Source organism: Vigna unguiculata, chromosome 8 (genome assembly GCF_037176805.1).
Source record: "Vigna unguiculata cultivar grain cowpea cultivar isolate G323 ecotype 2 chromosome 8, ASM3717680v1, whole genome shotgun sequence".
NCBI classification, from domain to species: domain Eukaryota; kingdom Viridiplantae; phylum Streptophyta; class Magnoliopsida; order Fabales; family Fabaceae; genus Vigna; species Vigna unguiculata.
The window spans coordinates 3069340-3092096 of NC_140799.1; the positions used below are offsets into that span (position 1 = coordinate 3069340).

The following is a 22757-nucleotide window of genomic DNA, read 5'->3' on the forward strand; positions in this document are numbered from 1 at the left end:
TCCTACAAAACTTGTTAGAATCACCCTAATATCATATTAAGAAATTAGTGTAATTCATATTCACAAATCCAACTTATAAGTTATGATTATCTGCATTTATAAATTGTAAATTGATTTTATCTCTATTTACTCTGTGTTATGATCTTAAGTTCATTGGTTAATCAACGCATTTGAGATATTAATTATTTTGGAGTTTGGAACTCTTGTTACAGTTTTGTCTTTAAAAGTGTTTAAAAAGGTTCATTGAAATAACATTGTTAAGAACAATTATTGTATCTAAGGTATTATCTGCTTTGACTTTGGAGCCTGAAAGTCCTATCACATTTTTGTCCTTATAAGACGTTTCGGAGGGTTCGAGGACAAAAGTATCTTAACTCCTAAGTGTTGGAAATCCAAGTGTCAGTCTAAACTATACATTGAGTAAAAGTGAAAAAGTTGATTATCATATAAGGAATAAAACCAATAAATCTATTGTCTCTAAGATTTTGGGTTGGAGGTGATGTTAATATCTTATTTATAGGTTGTACTCATGTTTCACTGGTATTATATCTCCCCAATGATATTTTCTCAAAAGACCATCAATTGTATGTCAATGATTTGGTCTTGATAGTCAGATTAGACGAGTCCATGTATCAAAAGTCTTCTTTATAGAGAATTAGACAAATGTGTTCTGTTGAGATGAATGACAATACAAGAAAGGGTACTCTGTGAAACTATACGGGGTGTACTAGAATCATATGAAATATCTATTACTAATTGCATTAGGATTCCTTATTTTCTTTTTCATGTTGCACGTAAAAACTATGGGAAGATTAGTGTACACTATGCTGTATATAACGACATCCATAAATCTTTATAATTTGCCACATCAACTATAGCTAGTGAAATAGTAAACAAGCAAATAAAATTGTTCAAGATACTTGGTATCTACAACTAAAATCAACAAAAAGAGTGAAAACAAAGCAATCAATGACCTTTGATAGGTATCTCCATCTTCCAATTTGCACTTAGAATCACTGTATGGTCGCGGATCGTACAGTGTCTCTTGCTTTGACAAAACCAAGTTAAAGTTGGTCACGATACATAAGCTTTTGATATTCAACAAATAACCTAATAGCTAGTAAAACTTTGTGTTATAATCTTTTTCTTTAGTCATGTTGGATAACTCATATATATATAAATGGAGTCTAATCTATAACTCACAAACCCTTTTGACAAAGAGAATAAATCGATCACCAAATGGTGACAAATTCATTGTGCAATGCGACAACGATGAGACTAGTGGATTTTTTTTTAATTGTGGTTGTGGCTACGTTGAAATTGGTGATTGTTGTAGGGTTTGATGAACGACGTGGGTGCATTAGGGTGGGAGAGGAAAATAAGAAACTCATAGCCACAATCACAATGGCTAATATTGTGGGCTTATGTGGCCATAATTTTCCACGTACTAAACCCTAATTAGTCCACCTTGACGACACTAATTAATTTTAGTTTTGTTGGTAGAAAAATTAATAAGATTATTATTATTATTCCTTTCTTTCACTTCCTTTTGCACCTTCCATGCATGTGCGTGTCCAAAATGACTTCGGCGCAGTGCCTCTGTCTGGTAACTTTCTAATCCAATTCGTTGCATATGCGTTTTTGGTTGATCCTTCGTCATTAAGCTAAAGCAAAATTTTCATGAGGACCCCATTAATTATTTTACCATATATAAATAAAAATACACAAAGAAACAAAAGCTAGGTCATTCATCATCCTCAAATCAATCCCCACCACCACACTGTTTACCCTTCAAAAGTTTCCATGCTTCATCTCAAACTTTCAAATCCACCTCATTCATTAACAAAATGCGTTTTTCAATTTCTTAACATGGGTCAAACTTAGTTTTAGTTAACCATGCTTTTAAAATATGTATTAATTTCTTATCTTCTCATTCATTATGTTGTCCAAAAACTAATCCACTACACACAATTAAGAATTAACACTCCCTCAAAAGCAACATTATGTTATCTTTCTACTACGCATCACGGAAGAATATCCTTACCACTTACTAGGAGATACATTTTTTTATCGTAAAACAAAAACCAAATACATAAAATACAAATAGGCAAGGAAAATAAGTCATATGAAGACAAAAATTCAATTTATATAATTATATAAAATATATTTGCTCCTCATTCTTATTCTTATTCTTGTTGTCATATACAAAATCATTAATCGTGTTAATCATTAGAATTATCAGAATTATCATAATAGAAGATTAGCTATTTCAAAGGTTATATATATAATGAAAATGATCTCAATTGTTGAAGTGTTGACAGAGATTAAATAAATCTCTCTTTCACATTAGCTTTAACTTAAATATGATTATCAGATTGGTGGAAAAGAAAAGGTTAACTTAAATATAATAACCCTAATTTTTGTGTGTGGGTGTGTGTAAAAGAAGTAATTTTTAAAGTGTAAAAACGAAAATACCTAAAACATGTGTTACCCTACTTTTTTTCTTCTTTGGAGAAAATGCGCACATAGCTTTCTGGCCCCACATGTTGGAACGTTTTGCAGCCTTTTTCCTCCTTAAATACCCAGCCCCTACGCTTCACTTCTTCCCTTTTCCCCTTCTTTCCTCTCTCCGGTTCGTTTTTTCCGACACAACCGGTTCACTCCTCTCCTTCTTCTTCTCTTCTCGCGTTGCAACAACCAACGACAATGTTCTTCCACCAAGAAGCCCAACCGGTTCTCGAAACCATGTTCACGCCGACCGAAATACAGGAGCTATTCTCCCTCGTTAACGAACCGCCCACCCCGGAGTCCGGTTCGCAGGAATCGAACCGGGCGGTCCGGTCCACGCACGAGAGAAAGCTCCGGCGAATGCAGTCGAACCGGGAGTCAGCTAGGCGGTCCCGCTGGAGAAAGAAGCGGCATTTAGAGAATCTCACGAACCAAGCGAACCGGCTCAGAATGGAAAACCGAGAATTAAAAAACCGGTTATGCTTAACCATGCACCAGAATCTTCTTCTCTCCGTGGAGAATGAACGTCTTAGATCCGAATCCGTGACCCTTATGGCTACACTCTCAAATCTTTATCAAATTTTAGCCACCATGATTTCACAACAGTAGTATAGTGTCACTCGTAAACTAAAATGTAACAACAACAACAAAATTAGACTATGTCATTATGTGTATATGAATATCACATTGAGTAGTAAGTACGACGTCGTTTAGTATCTTACTGTACAATAAATTAAGCTCTTCTTCCTAATATACTAAATATCCCACACCATCAAATTTTTGTTGGGTGCATGTGTTCAAGTCAGAATAATTAAGCTTTTCTAATTTCGTCAACTTTTTTTTTTCTTTTAATACAATATGAAATTAATATATACATATATACACACAACATGCATGTGGTGGTTTCGAGAAACCCCACGTTGTTGGAAGAGGAACGTAGAGAGATTTTGAGGGTCTCTCTACTTTTTGGTGTTGTTGCCACTTTGTTTTGTCTTAGGTAGCTTTTGTAATCATATTGTAAAAGATTAATTAGTGTCTAAATTAAGGAGAGGGTGAGTGACAATTATTTAAGTCTCTATATGATGGGAATCTTCAAGGAATATATGTATGTATATATTAAATATATGTGTGTGCATGTATTTGATGTAAATATAAGGTATAGTTATGGGTCAATGATGGAATTAATGTTATATAATGTTGTTTCTTCTTTTTGTTGTGTCTTTTGGATTTGGATAATCGTCAAGTATTGTTGATTTGACTATGACTTGAAGTGGACAAAGATATTTGGTTGATCATGCCTTCTGCCCTGTCCAAAAGGAAATTATTATATATATGAGAAAAAAAATGAAAATATTATATGAAAAAAGGGAAAAGAAAATAAAGAAAGTTGCCCTAAAAAAGTGATTAAAGAAGGAAAAGAGAGGTGTGGCCAAAATTTTAGCAATGAGGTCATAGAGGACCCCCCCAACATGTGAACAACCCTGTTAATCATAAGGGATGGAATTACTTTACTTTCTTTTTTCTGAAGAAAAAAAAAATGAAGTTATGTGAAAAATAGTTTCGTATCAATGTGATATTGGCTACAATCACACCATTCGATCCATGCTTATTGAATTAAAAGTTGGGTTTTTTTAAGTGGTTACATATTTGCATTTTTCTAACCAAGTTGGGTTATAGAAAATATGTTCTTTTAACCAAGAAAAAATGAATGTATATATCAATTAAGATGGATTATTTACTACAAGAGTGTATGGAGTATTTACTACAAGAGTGTATGGAGCGTGGAGTTACTTCACAGATTTGTCCTTCAAATACACCTTGAAGGTTAGAGGGAGAGTAATAAGTATTTAAATTACGTTTGATCTCGACTCCTAAACAATGTGAGACTACTGGATGTACTGAAACAATGTTTAACACCATTTGTAATAATTAATTTTGTTATATACAAGCATATAACATTACGTTGTTGGATGTTTCAGTAAAAGAACTTTCCTGTATAAACTCCATATATAGTAACATATTAAAATTATATGAAGCGCATAAAATCAAACTAAACATAATAAAAGCACATAATATGTTATTATCTTTTTATTGATATTGTATTATGTATATTTGAGATCATCTTAGTCTTTACATAATAATTGTATAAATCATGGAGTGACATCTTAAGATCAACCAAGTACTCCATGGTCATCTTGGTATGTTGTGAAGTCATCTCGACCTTAAGATGACTTGTATATGTTCTCAATCACCTTTAATATATATATATATATATATATATATATATATATATATATATATATATATATATATATATATATATATATATATATATATATCTTACAATGGACGATATCAAGTAAATCTCATCAGTCGACACTATATATGTCAGCCTAGTTACAGCTAAAATCATGTCGATCTCATTATTACATTTCAATATGAATGATATTAAGAACTAAATTATTTACCAATATTATTAAACAAATTAATTCTAGTAATTATCTATATAAATCAGCCTCAATCAGGTAAGAGTCCATAAACATAGTATTTAAATCTAATATTTAATATAAATAACATTATTCACGAGATAATTAATAAATTTGTCATTATTACTGCATTTATTGCATTTCTTATTTCTTGTCTGACTTGAACACAGAGTATCATTGCATGGACAACTCACATTCAATTCTGGCGAAGAATACATACCAACACATTCAAATTGAATATAAGAGAAGAATTGTTGAAAAAGGAAGAAAGAAAATCATAATAACAATCTTTACATAGTGAACTCGTAAGAACATATATAATAAACAACATAACACACTATTTAGAAAATCATGCATTATAATTAACAATATAAAATCTAATGCATAACTCTGTGTACATTGATTATTGAGAGAACCATTTTATTATTTTTGGGTTTAAAGACATTACTTTTTATTCAATTAATAGTGGACAATTGGGATTGATTTTGATAGTCAAAATTGATTGAAAATGATGGTCATCTCTAATGGTCGTCATTATCTTCTTAACAGAGTGATCAGTGGTCTAGTCCAATTTTTTCATCTAAAAACATAAGAAAATTTCATACAATATTCTTTACTATAAAGTAAAACTCGTCTATTTTCACATAAATAAAGGTGATATATATAATCTAGTTGGTTTCACATATATTTCTCACAAAATATTTTATTTCTCTTATACAAATCATAAAACTTGGACCAATACATTAAGTAGTTGACATAAAGAATCTATAGATGGAACCAAAAGTTGCATTTGTTCAATGTTTTCTAAAGTTATCTTTTCTAAAATTCAGTAAGAAAAAAGTAAATTCACATCTTAAAAAAGAAGAGGTGGGACAGATAAACATATCCTACTTAAATGAGAGGTTAGACATATGGGCCAATTTTAATATATATATATATATATATATATATATATATATATATATATGTATGGTTCACTTCTCAATGTGTTATTAGAATTGATATATGATATGAATTGTGACCTAAAATTTAATTTTATGGTAAGGTTGATATATAATATTATGTCAATATATAACAATTTTATGGTAACGTATAAGAAAAAAAAAAGGTATATTATTGTGTTTTATTCTTTTATTTTTATTTGTATATATTATTTGATAAATTATTTCTATTTAATATATTTATTATTGTTGATAAAAAAAAGTATTTAAGATTTAATCGTGCTAACTTATTTTCTATTATCTATAACTTAAAAAAGAAGAACTTTAATAATAGAAGAGTAACATATTTATTCTTGTGCGTGATAAGATAAAAAAAAAAAAAAAACTTCTAACATTATTTTGTAAATAGAGCTGGAATTGTAGAGAAATGAAAATTGGATATCTAATATAATGTTTCAAACATTTTAGCTATTATTATTATAATTATCAGTGAAAACACGAATGTGTATGTATATTTATTTTTTGTTTCTGATAATAAAATTATTATGTAATAATTTTTATAATTTTATTGTAACTAGTTGTTGTAATATATATATATATATATATATATATATATATAAAATAAAAAACTTATTATTAGTATTATATTAAAGATAAAATCTTTACAAAATATAAATAAAAATATTTTTATTTATAAATTTTTTTTCCACTGTAGACTTTGATGAAAGATACATGACACACCTTGTAAAGTATGATACATGTTCAGTGTTACATTCTACGAATTTCATCCACAAATCCACCCATTGAACCTTATCACGCGTCATGCCAGCTTTTAAAGGTTTTCATATCTTAGTACCAGTACCAGTGTGAATTTGCAATAACTTTCAACAGCAAACATCATCTTTTATGCTATTTTTTTTTTATTTTATTTTTTTTCCGACAAAGATAAATATTTACACAACAAAAAAGAATATGTATAAATAGTGCTTTAACTCTTACGTACTCACCAACTTGCATCATGCAATCAATTTGAAAAAGAGTGGTAACATCATTAATTAAAGTTGATAAACTAAGACATAATAACAAATCAATCACATTGATGGATTTGTACCTGGACACGTAATTCATTTTCAAACATTTTCACTCAAACGTGTATAAAAAAAATTCTTGCATTTCTAATTTTATTAGATATATAAGTTATCTTATTATAAGGATAGTATTTTCCTTGGCCAACAAGAAAGCAACTTCTACATTAATATGACACATTATAATTCTTCTAATTTTTGGACTTATATTCTTTTTTTATTCATTTAAACATTAAAGTAACTTTATAACTACAGCTGTCATCTACATTATTGTTTAGAAGACAAAAAAAATAGATGAAAAAAGTTCTAATCAATTTATATTTTGCGTATTACATGAATTTACTTAAATTTATTTATAAATTTCACTTAAAGTTTATTTTGTTATTGTGATGAATTTGTTGATCTTAATCATTCCTTGCTCATATCGGAATTATACTAATGGTAAACATATACAATACATCATAAATAGAGAACAAATGACAAACACATAATCAAATAAGATTATATTGAAGTCAATCTACGGTTGTTATGATATTAAGGATACACTCATCAAACATACAATATATGCAATAAGATAATCCATTTGTTTATAATAGGACGAAAAAGTTTCTTCGGTGTATGGTGTTCTTGAGCTTTAAGTCATACAAAATAAGAATTGTTAATACAAAACATTCTAAATACAAATTTATATGTAAAAAGTTAATTTCTCAATAGTTATTCAACCGATGAACACGGATCTACAATTTGTCTTTGTTATTGATTTGGTACTTCCTATAACTTTTACTATATTTTAAATTTTAATGTTAAACATTTGATAGCTAAATTTGAAAATTTATATGTAAACAACAAATATACGATATCAAGGATGAACAAAAATAATTGAATAAAGACATTCATACATTCTCTTTAGATAAAAAAAAAAAACATTATATCAATTTTGAACATAGAACAGATATTTAGACAATTAACTCAATAAAAAACTATATAAACATAATTTAATTAGGTAAAAAACTTTCAAAAGCAAAAACATCCAAATATGAAAGAACATGTCTTTGGATCACTAATGCAAAGATCCTAAAGTCCGACATAAATATTGTTATTTTGTATAATAAAATGATCATCTCACATTTTTCAAGTGAGATACTTTGCATCATAGGTTATATCATTGATGTTATATTAGTGATATAAATGTCTCATTTTTCACTACACTATTAAACAAATTCATATTTTTTTGTCAATTTTGTTTTGAATTTTTTTTTAAATAGAAAATATTTATAAATTTTGTTATGAAAAAAAATTTACAGAAAATTGCTGTCAATTTTTTTGCAAAATATTTTGTATAAAACACTTTTCACAACAAATTTTGTAGAAAATACTTACGAATTTTATAATTTTGTAGAAAATAATTACCCACAAAGGAATTACCCGCCAATTAATATTCTTAGAGAAAATAGCAGGAAAAAGTTTTTTCTTGTAAATTTTTTTAACAAATTTGCAAAAAAAATCTCATGTAATATGAAAATTTTTGGTAGTGTAGTGTAAGCAGTGGCGGATCTTCAGTCAATATTTTGGATGTCAAACTTTTTGTTGATTTACCCTCTCAATCTATTTTTTCGTCAAAAAATGTCAAGTCCTCTAGTTTTTTTTAGTCTTAATTTTGTTCTGATTTTTAAACATTGATGCAATTTGATCATTTTCGTTAAATTTCTTGAAACGGAGCAATAATTTTTCATCAAAATTGACACTAGGATTATTTCAATTACACCAACAAAGGAAACCATCCTTATTCACAACTTCAATTTTGATAAAAAAAAATTTATCCAATTCAAGAAATTTAACAAAAAAAGGATCAAATTGCATTATTTTTTTTAAAATCGGGACCAAAGTGAGACTAAAAAAAATTGGAGGACCGAATTGATATTTTTGAAAAAAATTAAAAACAAAAAATGTAATCTCAAAATTTTTATATAAACTAGTAAAATATTTTATTTATTTTTTTATGATAATAAAAAATAATAAAATTATAATTATTGTTATTATTATAATTATAAAATTAAATATAAATAATTTTTATAATTTTACTATAATTAATTTTCATTTATAATGATTAAGTTTAAAAAAATCAAATAAAAAAATTTTAAATAAAATAAATGATCACTTAAAAATAAATATTAATAAAATAATTAATTTTATTTAAAAATATTTAAAAGGTAAAATTGAAAAATAGATGTGAAAAAAAAATGTTTCCTTATATATAGATATAGATGTATAAAAATGTTTTAAAATATATTAAAATTACAAATTTTTTAAAAACACAAATTTTTAAAAAATATATATTTATAATTATATATTAAATTATATAAATATAAAAAAATTTAGGGACCATAGCCCTTAGTCACAACAAACCGCCACTGAATGTAAGGATTCTTAAAATAAGTAATATAATACTTTAAATTTTATAGACTAACATTTATAATTTTGAATATGCCATTATAATAGAAAATTAATATCTATTACATACATTTTGTAAGCTTTTATTGAAGATGAACCATTGGACACAAAATAAACTATATAAATTCGTCACGATCAGAGAAAGTATTTTCTTTTATGCATTATAAATTATTAAATGATTTGATTTAGTTTTACTAATTTAGTAGTAACCTTCGTTTTTTACTAAACTAAAATGGACTTAAGTATAATTTGTTGAACTTTAGTAGTTACTATGGCTACAAATTTACATATTAGGTGTAACTATGATTCTTGACATTCCTAGTGTTCATCAGTAATATGTCATCATATAAAAAATTACTAACTTTAATATTTATTGTTTTTTTTAATTTGTAATTAATTGAGTTCAGAAATTTATGTATAACATTCTATCATCATAGGTAGAGACATATGAAAATAAAACCAATTTAAGAAAATAATGTCACATTACTTTGATCTTAATCATGTGACACTTTTTACATTTGTTATGATGTAGAAAAGCCACATATTGTTGCTTTCTGTTAAAACTAAAGAAATATTATATATTGATTATATCTATAATCAAAATATCACATCCAATTTTTACATCAATAAAATTTATCTCAATAACACATTGGATATAGATTATGAAAAATAATTTATGGAAAAAGTATATATTTTATGTTAACAAAGTTAAAAATAAGTTCCAAATAAATTCATGCTAAATATCACTCTTACTGCATGAAAAATTTATTAAAAGAGAAAAACATGAGTCATGATAAGATTACATCATATAAATATTATTTATATATATATATATATATATATATATATATATATAATATCTATTATAAAAAACAAAAATTAATTAAAAACATGAATGAATAATAGTAAATCCATGATTTTTTTCACGAAAATAATTTCGTACTTTGAACTTTATATATCAAGAAAAGGCAAATTCCTCAAATTATTATAAAAATACATCATTAGTCAACAATTTAATTAAGTTTTAAGTTTATTGTAAATTTGAATATTTTTAATTGAATTTCTATCAAGTTCTTTTAGTTTATTAAGTATTAAACATTTTATATTCTTTAATTGAATCTTTGTTGTTTAATCTTTCTGATAATTGAGTGATGTGATTTACTCATTACTTGCTTAATTGTATCTATTTCTTAGAAATGTGAGATTTTGTGAACACTATAAACTGATATTATCGTTAATATAAAACGATGAATGACTTCTATTATCTTCATTGGATACATGTTGCATGTCAACAATGGTGATAGTGAGAGTCTCATAATCGCTATAGGTGATGTCGTGAAAATCAATAAAAGCATGGTAAATGTATTATCTAACACTTTATTTATGAGGTCAACTAAAATTCACCAATTATTTATCAACATTAATATCATTTTTATATTAATCACATAACATCACATTTATTAATATGTGAAAACAAATGAACTAGATGATGGAATAAAATAACATTCACGTCGCTTAGTTGATGAATAAATTTACCCGTTGAGACAACTCAATTAAAAACTATAATTTTTTTAATATTTAATAAATAAAAAATATAATAAAACCTCAATTAAAAATTGGAACTTAATTATTTCTTCTAAATAAAAATTGTACTGTACCTGACCAACTTAACCATATAAGTAACAACGAACAATCCCCACATATATGCCGGAAACAACTAAGGTACACGGCTCAGGCCGGCATAAACCTAAACCGGCCTCAACTCATAACAAAGGTCACAAAAGGAACGGTCAACCTAGGATAGTACACGAACACACGGACAAGGACGACATAAGTCAACCCAGGACAGTACACGGACAAGGATGACATAAGCCAACTAGGGAAGTAACCAGATCAGACCACTCCAAAAGACTTAGCGAAATCAAAGCCCTCTGATATTCAATAACCTGTCATTAGAAACAACAAAATCAATATTAAAATGTTATATGAGTGTGTTCACTTGTGACGATTAATTTGGGGAGGGAGATAATAAATTTGAGTGTATTAGAGGATAAAATTTATATTTTTAAGGGATTTGAGGGTGAAAGTGGGTAAATTTAAAAGTAAAGTCTTTGAATGATTTAATTGATGTGTTAAATTAATAATTAAGTTTAGTTGAAAGAAAAACAAATTTATCAAATTATCTCGGATATTAAAAAGTATTTTAAAATTATATTTAGATGAGTTAAATTTATTTTATAAAAAATATTTAATAAATAAATTGAAAAAAATATTTGTATAAAAAGTAATAAAAATACAATATATTTCCATATTATTTTTTTAGTAAATAATTTAAAAATTTGATATATTAATTATTGTTGTAAGCATAATTTTAAAATAAAAAAGAAACACATATACACATGAATAAAAAGTTTAAATGAGTTGAAGGTATAATGACGTGAACTATTACTACACAGCTTTTGGATGTCTAGCAATGGCAGAACATGTGATTAAATAAAGCTTCATTTAAGTGATGAATTCCATGGATTACTTTCAACTTCAATTAACACAAATATGTTATATGATAATTTTTTTTTCAATCTAGTTTATTTTATTTTAAATAATGGTTCTAGCAAGTAGTTTAACTTCAAACTACCTAATTAACAAAAAATAAGAGTGATGAATAATATTTTTTTTCTTAAATTACTCTTAAAATAACTTAATATATCTTTGTGTTCATTTTTTTTTATTTATTGTTGTTTCATAATATCAATCATTGATTTGGATAATAAAGATGGACATGCACATTGAAGTCAAGTCCCCTTAACAAAGTTACAACCACTTTTTGATGATTGGTCGTTTTTTATCCAAATGCAAAGAATCGATTTGGAATTCAGATTTGTAGCCCCCATGAAATCCACACAGAATCACTCTCGTGAAATTAAAAAATTAAGAAAAACTTTAAAACAAACATTCATATACAAAACTATGTAATTGGTGAGAGTTTAAGAATATTATTATTTTACTAATTGACATGTGATTTTTTTTTTCTTCCATTTTATGTTTGTCTTCTACCTCTAATTTTCCATTTATTTCTTCACAAGCAAGTTTTAAGAACTCAGCAAAAATCGTTGTTTGGTTGGAAAGAGTAAATAAAGAGGTGTCATCTTTTGACCTAGAAACCATTAACTTTAGTTCTAAAAAAAGAAGACATTCTACACTACAATATCTTATAACAATCTATGATTTTGAATTATTTATTTAGGGTGAATCTTCCTTCTTTCTAACGGATAAGAGGGAAAAGTATTTACTATTTTAATGTTTGGGTCACTTTTATGTAAATGCGTATGTTTTGAAAATATATAAATTATGGGACATTCTTTATATATGTATATTATAAGAAAATTTATAAATAATGATAAATTTTAGTGACAAAAAATAATTAGTCATTTGTTGACTAATTTAAATACCAATCTATAATTACAAATTATTGATAACTAAAATAGTTTATAAATTAATCTTTATAGTAATGACTATAGTTAATGATCTCTAAATTTGTCACTAATATTAGTTACCCAATTTTTGTCTACCAAATGAATTAGTTCCTAAATTGATTACTAATTTAGAGACCAATTTCTTTGATTGTCAAAACCTGGTAACTAATATTAGTGAGCAATCTATATATCAATTCACTATAGTGATTAACTTAGACATCAATTTAAAAATTATTTTAGTTACCAATAATTTTTAGTTTATAAGTTGATATCTAAATTGATCACTATAGTGACTAATTAATTTTTGTCATTAAAATTGATCATTGTTTAGAAATTTTATTATAATGATAATTAAATTATTATATATATATAAGTGAAATATTTTAAAAAAATAATTCAGTTAGATTTTAAACTTAATGTTATTTTTTAAAATGTTATTATTATCTATTATTCTAACTAATTTGTTGGAGCTATTAAACTATCTTATTAATTGAGTTAAATTTAAAGTTAATAATATAAGTTTTTATACTAAGTACTATAAACTCTCTTTATATTCAAGAAAAAAATCTCGATATTCTATTTAAAAAATAAGAACCTGGTTTAATCTATCAAACACATTAATAGAGATTATTTTCAATACTCAATGGTGTTATGTCTAAATAAGTAAATATATAAATTATTATATAACTTGAGTTAATTTTTTTAAGGTTTAGGATTTTAGAGTTATAAACATTTTAGACTTAACTTAATTTAACGAATATCGAGTTATATTTTAGTTTATAGTTTTTCTTAATACAAAAGTATCTAATAAATTTTTAATTAATAATAATTTCACCTGTTTCCTATTTTGAAAGCAAATAATTCAGTACTGATCACTAAGTGCATTGGTGAACCGGTATGATTCTAGGTTACCTTTTGAAAATCTTATAAATTTAACATTTTATGTAATACGCGTTGCTTAATAAATAAGAAAAGTAAATAAATATATGATTTTCCACATACTGTTTGAATTTCATGTAGTCATAACCAATAAAAATGCAGTTATTATATAATTTATTGCCAACTTTATCCTCCATGCATTCCTTTATTCATCTGAATTTATGATAAAAAATATTAAAAAATGTAATTGAAGATGATATGAAAAACAAATCTCAATTTAATGGGAAATTATAAAGTAACATGGAAATATTTTAAAATACAGATAAATATAACATCAACTATTACAAATTTAATTAATGCACTATAAATATTTTAGCTATGATAGTAAATATTAATAAAATTAATTATTATAAAAGCTAATAGAATATACAGTAATCAATGCACTACACAAGTTTTACATCACCACGTAATAAACAATTGAATTTTAAACTTATTAAATTTATATAACAAGATTTTAAATTTGTGGATGAGTTTATTTAAAATATATATTTTTATATTATTACAGATTTATTAATACAAAAATATTAAAATTTAATAGAATGATTAGTTATATTTTTAAATAAATATGTCTTCTCTTATAAAATATTAAGTTTGTTAAAATGTTAGTGTGTTCATAGTAACAACAACATTAACCTACCTTGTTTTTTGTAATCCACAATCCATTCTTCTACACCTGCTAAGATAATTTATATATGGTTGTTTCCAACCAAGCCTAGTGTCTTTCTTAATCAGCTCAGTAAAAGCACTCCAAATTTTTTTAACGAATGTTGTTTGTCTAAAATTGAATCCTGTTATAAACACATGTATGTCCCTTTTTTGGATTTTTTTTTTCACAATTTTTCACTTTTTCTTTAACTAAAATGTGTTCATAACTTTTTCCCAATATTTATCTCTTTGATGCATTTAAAAATACGGTCAACTAAGATAATTATTACTTATGCATAATTTTATAATATGACCTATATTAGATCGAATAATGTAAAATTCTAATAAACCAATTTCAAAAAGTTCCAACATAGATATGCCTGTTTCAGACATAGTTCATACTTTGTAGGGAATACTAATTCTAGCTTAAATTAAAAATCAAGAATATATCACTTTAATAATTATTTTAGATTGTTAAGTTAAAGTTAAAGAAAATTGAAATATATATATTTTTTTTAATTTTCGGATACATCTTTTTAAAGATAAAATCATAAAAGTAATTTTGATTTTAAAACGGACAATATCTAATAAAATCTCAGAGATATTATGTAAACGGACATACAATTCATGTGTTATTAATGTCTTTTACCACAATTTTTTTTTATTATTTATTTACACATTTTTGATAATTTACTTTTTATATTTTTAATTTTTACTTTTATTCTATCTTGGCGCTCCTGGTTGGCCCACTTGTGTGAAGGTCCAGAAATTAAATTCAACGGTTGGGCCGCGATCGACAAGGGTGTTTCCGTCAATGCACAGAAATTCAAACGTAGTGAAAGAGAGAAAAGGATCGTAGCAGTGCCCGCTCTGTTTGTTGCAGAACAGAATCACTGAGAAAAGCAGCAAAATGGAGAGGATCTGCGTCGCCGTTCGCCTCCGTCCTCCGGTGTCCGAAGATTCCTCTTCCGCCGTTGGAACCTTCTGGAAAGTCGAAGATAACCGCATATCTCTTCACAAGATCCACGGCACTCCTCTCTCTACCTCTTCTTACGGTTTTGGTACGTCATCGTCATCGTCAATTTCTTTCTCCTCTATTTTTTATTTTCAAATCACTCTTCAATTTTCCATTTCTAACTCTTTCAGATCATATATTCGACGAAAGAAGCACCAATGCTAGCGTCTACGAGCTCCTTGCCAAGGATATCATTCACGCCGCGCTCGATGGCTTCAACGGTATCCAAATTCGATACTCGTTCACTTCTAGCATCTACTACTCTTTGTTATTGTTATTTTAGTTATTTTGGTTATGATATTCGTCTTAGTCTTAGCTTAGCTCAAGTGGTAACCAACTGAACAATGCTGTATTAAGATTTTCCAACGATTCATGAAGTTACATAAACTTCGCCGACATTTTTAAAATATTAAGGGGATAAGGAGTGTAGGTATGATTTTTTTAAACATTCAAGGGTGGTTATTACACGATTAGAAATTCAGGAAGAGTCTGTGTAATTTTTGGAAATCCCAAGAATGGCTAATATAATTTATTGTAAGATTTATGTTATGCTTTGGTTGTATTGTTGGAGATCCAACTTCAATTAGGAATAAAGATAAATTATTGTAATACATAAATTTGATGAGATTGAGATAGAGATAAACCAGCTTACTAAGAATTTTAGCAGTGATAAACGCATATTAAAGACTGTGTTTACTAAAGTCTATAATCTTCCCGTAGAGGAGTAAAGTTATAATTGGGATAACTATAGCCACTAAGTTAAGTTGAAATGAAGTGATTTTATGTTTAAATATTTTATTCGAAAATTAAGTCTCATCATCAAGTTTTCTTTCCAATTGTTTCAACTAATAAGCAGTTTTTCAATGGACTAAAAGTCTGAACATTTTCTTAAGCGTAAAATAGGGATAACTACAGCAACTAAGTGAATAGCTTAACGTAAAGTTAGTTTTAAAAGGAATTGATTTTATGTTTAGATATTTTATTCTAAAAGCAAGTCTCATTATCTAGTTTTCTTTTCAATTGTTTCGTTCGACTAATAATATAATTTTCAATGGACTAAATGTCTGAACGTTGACCTAAAATTACTAGTATTGTGACTGATGTAATTAAATTTTTGTAATTTCTAAATATGAATGTTGATTTGTTGAGATCATGTCACATGCTATGCTCAGGAACTGCATTTGCGTACGGGCAGACCAGTAGTGGCAAGACTTTCACCATGAATGGTTCTGAAACTGACGCCGGAGTGATTCCTCGGGCAGTTAGAGATATATTTGCGACAATTGATACGGTATGTTTAATACTTAGTACGAAATTGGTTTAGTTTGTTCAAGTTTGTGATTATTTATGTAATGTTGATGTTTGGTTCGACCAATTCGGTGCCCCAGATGTCTGATCGAGAGTTTCTGATCCGAGTTTCCTATATGGAGATCTACAACGAAGAAATTAACGACCTTCTCGTTGTCGAAAACCAGAAATTGCAAATTCACGAAAGTTTGGAGGTTGCGTAGTTGCTATATGTATTCTTTTTAAAAATTGATGTGCATTTACACTATAGAAAATGTATGGTATAAATGGGCTGACTTTTGTATTTTAATTTTTGCCAGCGTGGAGTATTTGTTTCAGGGCTGAAAGAGGAAATTGTAAATAATGCTGAACAAGTGCTGAATCTCATTAAAGCAGGGGAAGGTTTGTGTTTATACTGATACATTTTTATAATTTGCTCTGAAGTTTGAACGTATATGCATGCTTATTTTTAAGTTGTTGATTGTTCTTTGATACTTTTACAGTTAACAGACATTTTGGTGAGACAAATATGAATGTAAGGAGTAGCAGATCGCACACAATATTTAGAATGGTATCCCGCAAACTTTTTATTTGCGAAACTTATGTTTATCAGAAAACTTTTCCTCATAAAATTACCCCTAACTCATTTGCTAAAATGAAATATGCAGGTGATTGAAAGCAAAGGAAAGGATTCCAATTCTTTCAATGATTCTTCAATTAATGATGTTGTTCGAGTTTCAGTCTTGGTTTGTATTATTTTTTCACACCTTCCTTGTCTATAAGAAATTCTTACGAGTAATTGGCATGCTTATTGTGGAGTTTGTGGAATTAGAATTTAGTAGATCTAGCTGGTTCTGAAAGGATTGCCAAGACTGGAGCTGATGGAGTACGTTTAAAAGAAGGAAAATATATTAACAAAAGCTTGATGGTTTTGGGAAACGTTATCAACAAACTAAGTGAGGGTTCGAAGCAAAGGTATATAGTTGTTTGTCCAGCCTCCTGTGCAATATTTTAATTTTGGGTGCTTTTCACAAGATAATAATGCTCCGCCCCTTTTTGTTTCATGGCAGGGGGCATATTCCGTATCGTGATAGTAAATTAACTCGTATACTCCAACCTGCTCTTGGTGGTAATGCGAAAACGTCCATTATTTGCACCATAGCACCAGAAGAGGTAGAGGCTTTGATTTCGGTTTTGCGTTGCTCTTTTCATCTGCTTGAGGTCAACAATATTTTAATGCAAATATTCGGCAATCCATTCAGATTCACATTGAAGAAACAAGGGGAACTCTTCAGTTTGCCAGTAGAGCCAAACGCATAACGAATTGCGTTCAAGTGAATGAGGTCTGTGTATTTTCGGTGTACCTCGTAACTTTTACGTTATTAAATTTTATTTTCGGTCCTTAAAGCTTCATATTGCTTGTTGAATAGGAACTCGGTGTAGGTTTTGTACGTGCATATGTAGTCACGCCTAGGTACCATTAATCGTGAAATGTTTACGTTTTACAATGTTAAGTTTCCACCATGATGATCTTACTGATGATGCGTATACCTTTTACGATGTTGAATTTTTTTTCTTTCTTTCTTTCGTAATCTGCATAAGTACCTTTTACGATGTTGAATTTTTTTTCTTTCTTTCTTTCGTAATCTGCATAAGTACCTTTTACGATGGTGATTTTTTCTTTCTTGCTTTCTTTCTTTCCTAAACTGCATAAGTTTGAAGAAATTTTAAAACAATTTATACATTTCACTTGGGTCAAGCCTGAACTTTTCTCTACATTTCACTTGTTTTTCTCAGGGAATATAGTTAACATATAGGTACTTAAATAATAAACCTTCAATTCCTTCGCAGCTAGTTATATGCGCTTAGGGTGTGCTTTCATGTGCATGCCGGTACTTGTTTCTAGCCTATATTTGGCCACTGTCTTGACAATAGAAATTTTACAGATATTGACGGATGCTGCCTTGTTAAAACGGCAACAATTAGAGATAGAGGAACTACGTAAGAAGCTTGAGGTAATCATCTCCTGATGATAATTTGTACATTCAAAATAAGAAAATGTTACATTATAGAAATTTCTTTTCAGGGGTCCCATGCTGAGGTGCTCGAGCAACAGATTCTTAAACTCAGGAACGATTTGCTGAAGGTAGGTCTGACCTTTCAAATTCCTATGCACTATACATATTTAGAGCCATTAAAGTTCATTCTAAAGCGTTACCGTAAACTCTGATTTGTATTTTTGTATTAGTTATTTAACTATCTTCTCATATCTCACTGTACAGTATGAAATGGAGCGTGGGAAACTTGAAATGGAACTGCAAGAGGAGAGGAAATCACGTAATCAATGGATTAGGGAACAACAGATGAAATTTGAAAATTCTACTACAAAATCTTTCTCAGACTGTGGGACGAACGACAGTCAGGTGAACCTCGTTTATTTGAATGATCATTATATCTGTATGTTAAACTGAATTGCATAATCACTTTTGTTCCATGGGAACAATTCACAGTTTTCCTTTCTGTACCGCGTTGTAGTTAACATGATTTTCATTCTCACTTTTCCTGATTTTTTTTTTTATCAGCATTCTCACTTTTCCTGATATTAACCATTTTATTCATTAGGGACCGGGATTTTTGAGGCACGGATTTATGGAAGAGTACAGTGACATTAGTAGTATATCTCAAGGAGATATTTTCAAATCTCCGAAGGCAGATCCCAGTGTTTTTGTAGTCAGGCGATCAAAGTATTCAACGTTGCCAGATCAAAGCCCCCTTCCAGATGCTTTCTGTAATGTGGCTGATGAAGATATGTGGTTGAAAATGAACAACGGTTTTGTTGCAGATCTTGATTCCCTTCAAACTACTCCTCCCACCAACAGAAAAGTTCAATCACTCCCGACAATTGATACAACTGTGAGTACATATGTATTAAGTTTTTCTCCCCAAAAAACTTTCTTTTATGTGCTCTTGCATTTCTATTGTTTCCCATCCATCCTCATCTCCCCCAAAAGGAACAAAGTTAAGAGTAAAGGGTAGCCCTATACAGTTTACACGGGTTGCCCTCCACAACTGAATATACAAGAGATAGAAGAGAAATCGGTGTCTGGACATACATAGAGGAGATTATTTTTTATTTTTTTAATTTGTTTGGTTGATGGATTTTTCAAAATATTCTTTGTTGAATTATTAAAGAATCATAGACTCACCTGATCATGATCATGTATTAAAAGGTTTTACGAAAACTGGAATTTGTTGTAAACCATTTTTGTAGTTCAAATGTTCGGTAAGTTTACGCCCGTGGATTGCGTGTGGCTTTTAATTATTACATATTATGATATTAATATCTTTATTAAGTAGTATATGATGCAATTTTTTTGCAGTCGTTATTTAGTTTCTTTGACCCGTGTTTGTCAGGGTTGTACAAGTGCAATTGAGAAGTATGAGCAAGAGGTTCAAGATTTGAGGGGACAACTGGAGCTAGCTAAAGAAAGGATAAATGAACTCGAGGTCAGTATCTGATGGATATCCTATCCCAACATATTTTTGGGAAATTTAAATTTTGACCATAGAATTGTAATCAATCTAGAAGACCACTGAAAATAGTGTAACCTGATTTATGAATAAAAAAGGATAATTCTTCCAGTATGACGCTACAAATTACAATTGTGATAATTATACATATCTCTCATGCACTCTTCTAAAATGTTTTTAATGTCTATATTTTGAACTACTGATACAGCGATATAAAACATCGCTTTTGTAGAGTCGACCGTCCATAAAATACTACTATAGTGAGCTTCCTTTTTAATAAGAATTAACGATATATCATTTGTATTCGTCTCATGTCATTGTTCGTCATGATCTTATGTATTATTAACAGTTGCTGTTTGAACTTCTTTTTGTAATTCGGTATGGTTGGCTCTATGTTAATTGTGTGAATCCAGCAAAAGCATTCGAAGGAAGTGCCATCAAGCCAGAAATTAATAGATGAAGCAGCAAAACATCAACAAGAAACACAACTAAAGCTTGAATTGCCTCTGGGGTTATCTGAATCTGTGGGAAATTTCAAGGATGGCTTTGAGGAGGTTTTGTCAGTAATGCAGGTTGGATGAGTGCACTATATCCCACTTTTCGAACTTTATTTGCTTGATCATTTCAAGAAACAGTAAAGTATTTTTCTCCTGTGTCCTAAACAGAGATGTGCATCGGGTGGCACACTATCGACTGAGAAGATACTTTCAACTGTGAGTGAAATTGGAGCACATCTATTTTCAACTTTGGAAGGTCATATTGCAGTGAATATGGATGGTCAAAGGTCTTCCACTGAAAACTGTACTGTAATCAATGGACAACAAAAAATGTTTCGCGAGAGGATTGACAATATAATTGCATCGCTGGAGTTATCGAAAACCTCAATAGCAGAAGAACTGGAGAAGAAACATAAGTGCAGCTGTGAACACAAGGTAGTTGTCTGCTCACAAATATCAAGATATCGATCATCAATCATGGTTTTATTCTTTGTCTTATTTTTAGGGCATCTTCTGTCTTCTTTAAGAATTCCATTGCCATTAGTACAATAGTAACCGAAGCCTTGCTTGGCATATGTCCAGTAGATGAAATTGAGCAAATGATTAAGATATATAGTAGCTTTTCACGGGGTTGTCCTGTTTATAAAACGATAAAAATCACCGATGGTTCATTTCTACCTAGTGGAATATGTGTGTAGTATAAGTATTGTTAGAAATAGAATGTTGTTTATCGAGTTCCTCTCGTGGTCTCCTTGTTGCAAATAGAATTGTTAGAAATACTGAATTGTTATACATACCCTTCAAATCTATAATTATATGTTGTTTTCTTTATTATAATAGCCATCAAATGATGGCAATATAGTGTCTGGCTTCTTTTGACAAGAAATATTGGAGAAATTAGATACTACTGAAAAAATTAGAAAGATTGCAAGATTCCATTTCCTTCATGTTACAACTTACAAGAGTCGATTTGATTCATATTGTGCTAGCTTGTCTTGTCCATAGAATAGTCAGGACCTCCAAAGTCAACTTGTTGAATGTGGCTAGAGCTTAGGGATATATATTGGGTAGGAATAAACAGTCAGGTTAATCACTTTTATAGTTACAAATTTGTATTGACTTCTCTTTAGCTCTTTATAGAATGAAATGCCATTGAAGAGAATTGTTGAGAGATTAAAACTCAGGCTGAAGGAAGCCGCTAGTTGATTGAAAGTCTACAGAGATATTTGTCGTTAGTTTAGGCACTAATCTGTGAACTAAGTTTTCTAAAGACTGGCATAGGTGAACATATAGAACTGCATTCTAGCATAAAATGAGATGAAGTATAGTAGGTTGTTCTTGATTATCCTAAATTAAATTTTTGTGACAAAGGGCTCTGGTTTGGGAGGTGAAACTGCTTACTCAAAGGAGGATTTATGTGAAAGATATGAAAGCATGGAAAGGGAGTTACAGCTTTTGAAGGTCGAAAGAGAGTCTTTGCTGCAGAAGTTCTCTGAATCATCTGAGAAACTATCAATGGTTTCCAGTCAAAAAGAAAATGTTTTGAAAGATTTAAATACTGAAGTGCTGAGAAGGAAAAATCTAGAAGGGGAAGTTAAGCAGTTTGCCGCAGCTTTTGCTAGTCGTCAGGAATCACTCATTTCCTTTCATAGTGATCTTAAGACCAAAATTGAGAAATGGAGAGCTCAGACTCCAATTTCAGTGCCCAAATCTTTTGGGTGAGTAGTATATATGTTGTGAATATTTGAGTCTTGAGCAGTTCATGTATTAAATTTATTATTACAATCATTTGATTCTAGCCAAACCTAAAATATTCAAGGATTTTAGTTTGTATTTATTTCACATAAAAAAGTATTTTCATTTTCTCTTGCAAGTGATGCCAATAGCAAACTTGCCGCC

At 28.8% G+C, this 22757-nt stretch overlaps 2 protein-coding genes across 2 annotated transcripts; both read left to right on the top strand.

The window, feature by feature from the left end:
* The first annotated feature begins 2621 nt into the window (after positions 1-2621).
* Positions 2622-3206, top strand: LOC114194225 (basic leucine zipper 4-like). The gene has a single exon (XM_085665245.1). It carries the CDS (start codon positions 2707-2709, stop codon positions 3115-3117), a length of 411 nt encoding a protein of 136 aa, XP_085521371.1. The 5' UTR covers positions 2622-2706; the 3' UTR covers positions 3118-3206.
* A 12161-nt stretch (positions 3207-15367) lies between these two features.
* On the top strand, positions 15368-22731 carry ZCF125 (P-loop containing nucleoside triphosphate hydrolases superfamily protein). Its single transcript, XM_028083391.2, has 18 exons — positions 15368-15589; positions 15675-15764; positions 16716-16834; positions 16932-17045; positions 17151-17232; positions 17334-17401; positions 17499-17576; positions 17663-17805; positions 17901-18003; positions 18093-18173; positions 18777-18845; positions 18917-18976; positions 19113-19253; positions 19453-19743; positions 20245-20337; positions 20775-20933; positions 21027-21293; positions 22230-22731. Exons 1-18 carry the CDS (start codon positions 15439-15441, stop codon positions 22578-22580), a joined length of 2460 nt encoding a protein of 819 aa, XP_027939192.1. The 5' UTR covers positions 15368-15438; the 3' UTR covers positions 22581-22731.
* The last annotated feature ends 26 nt before the right edge of the window (positions 22732-22757 follow it).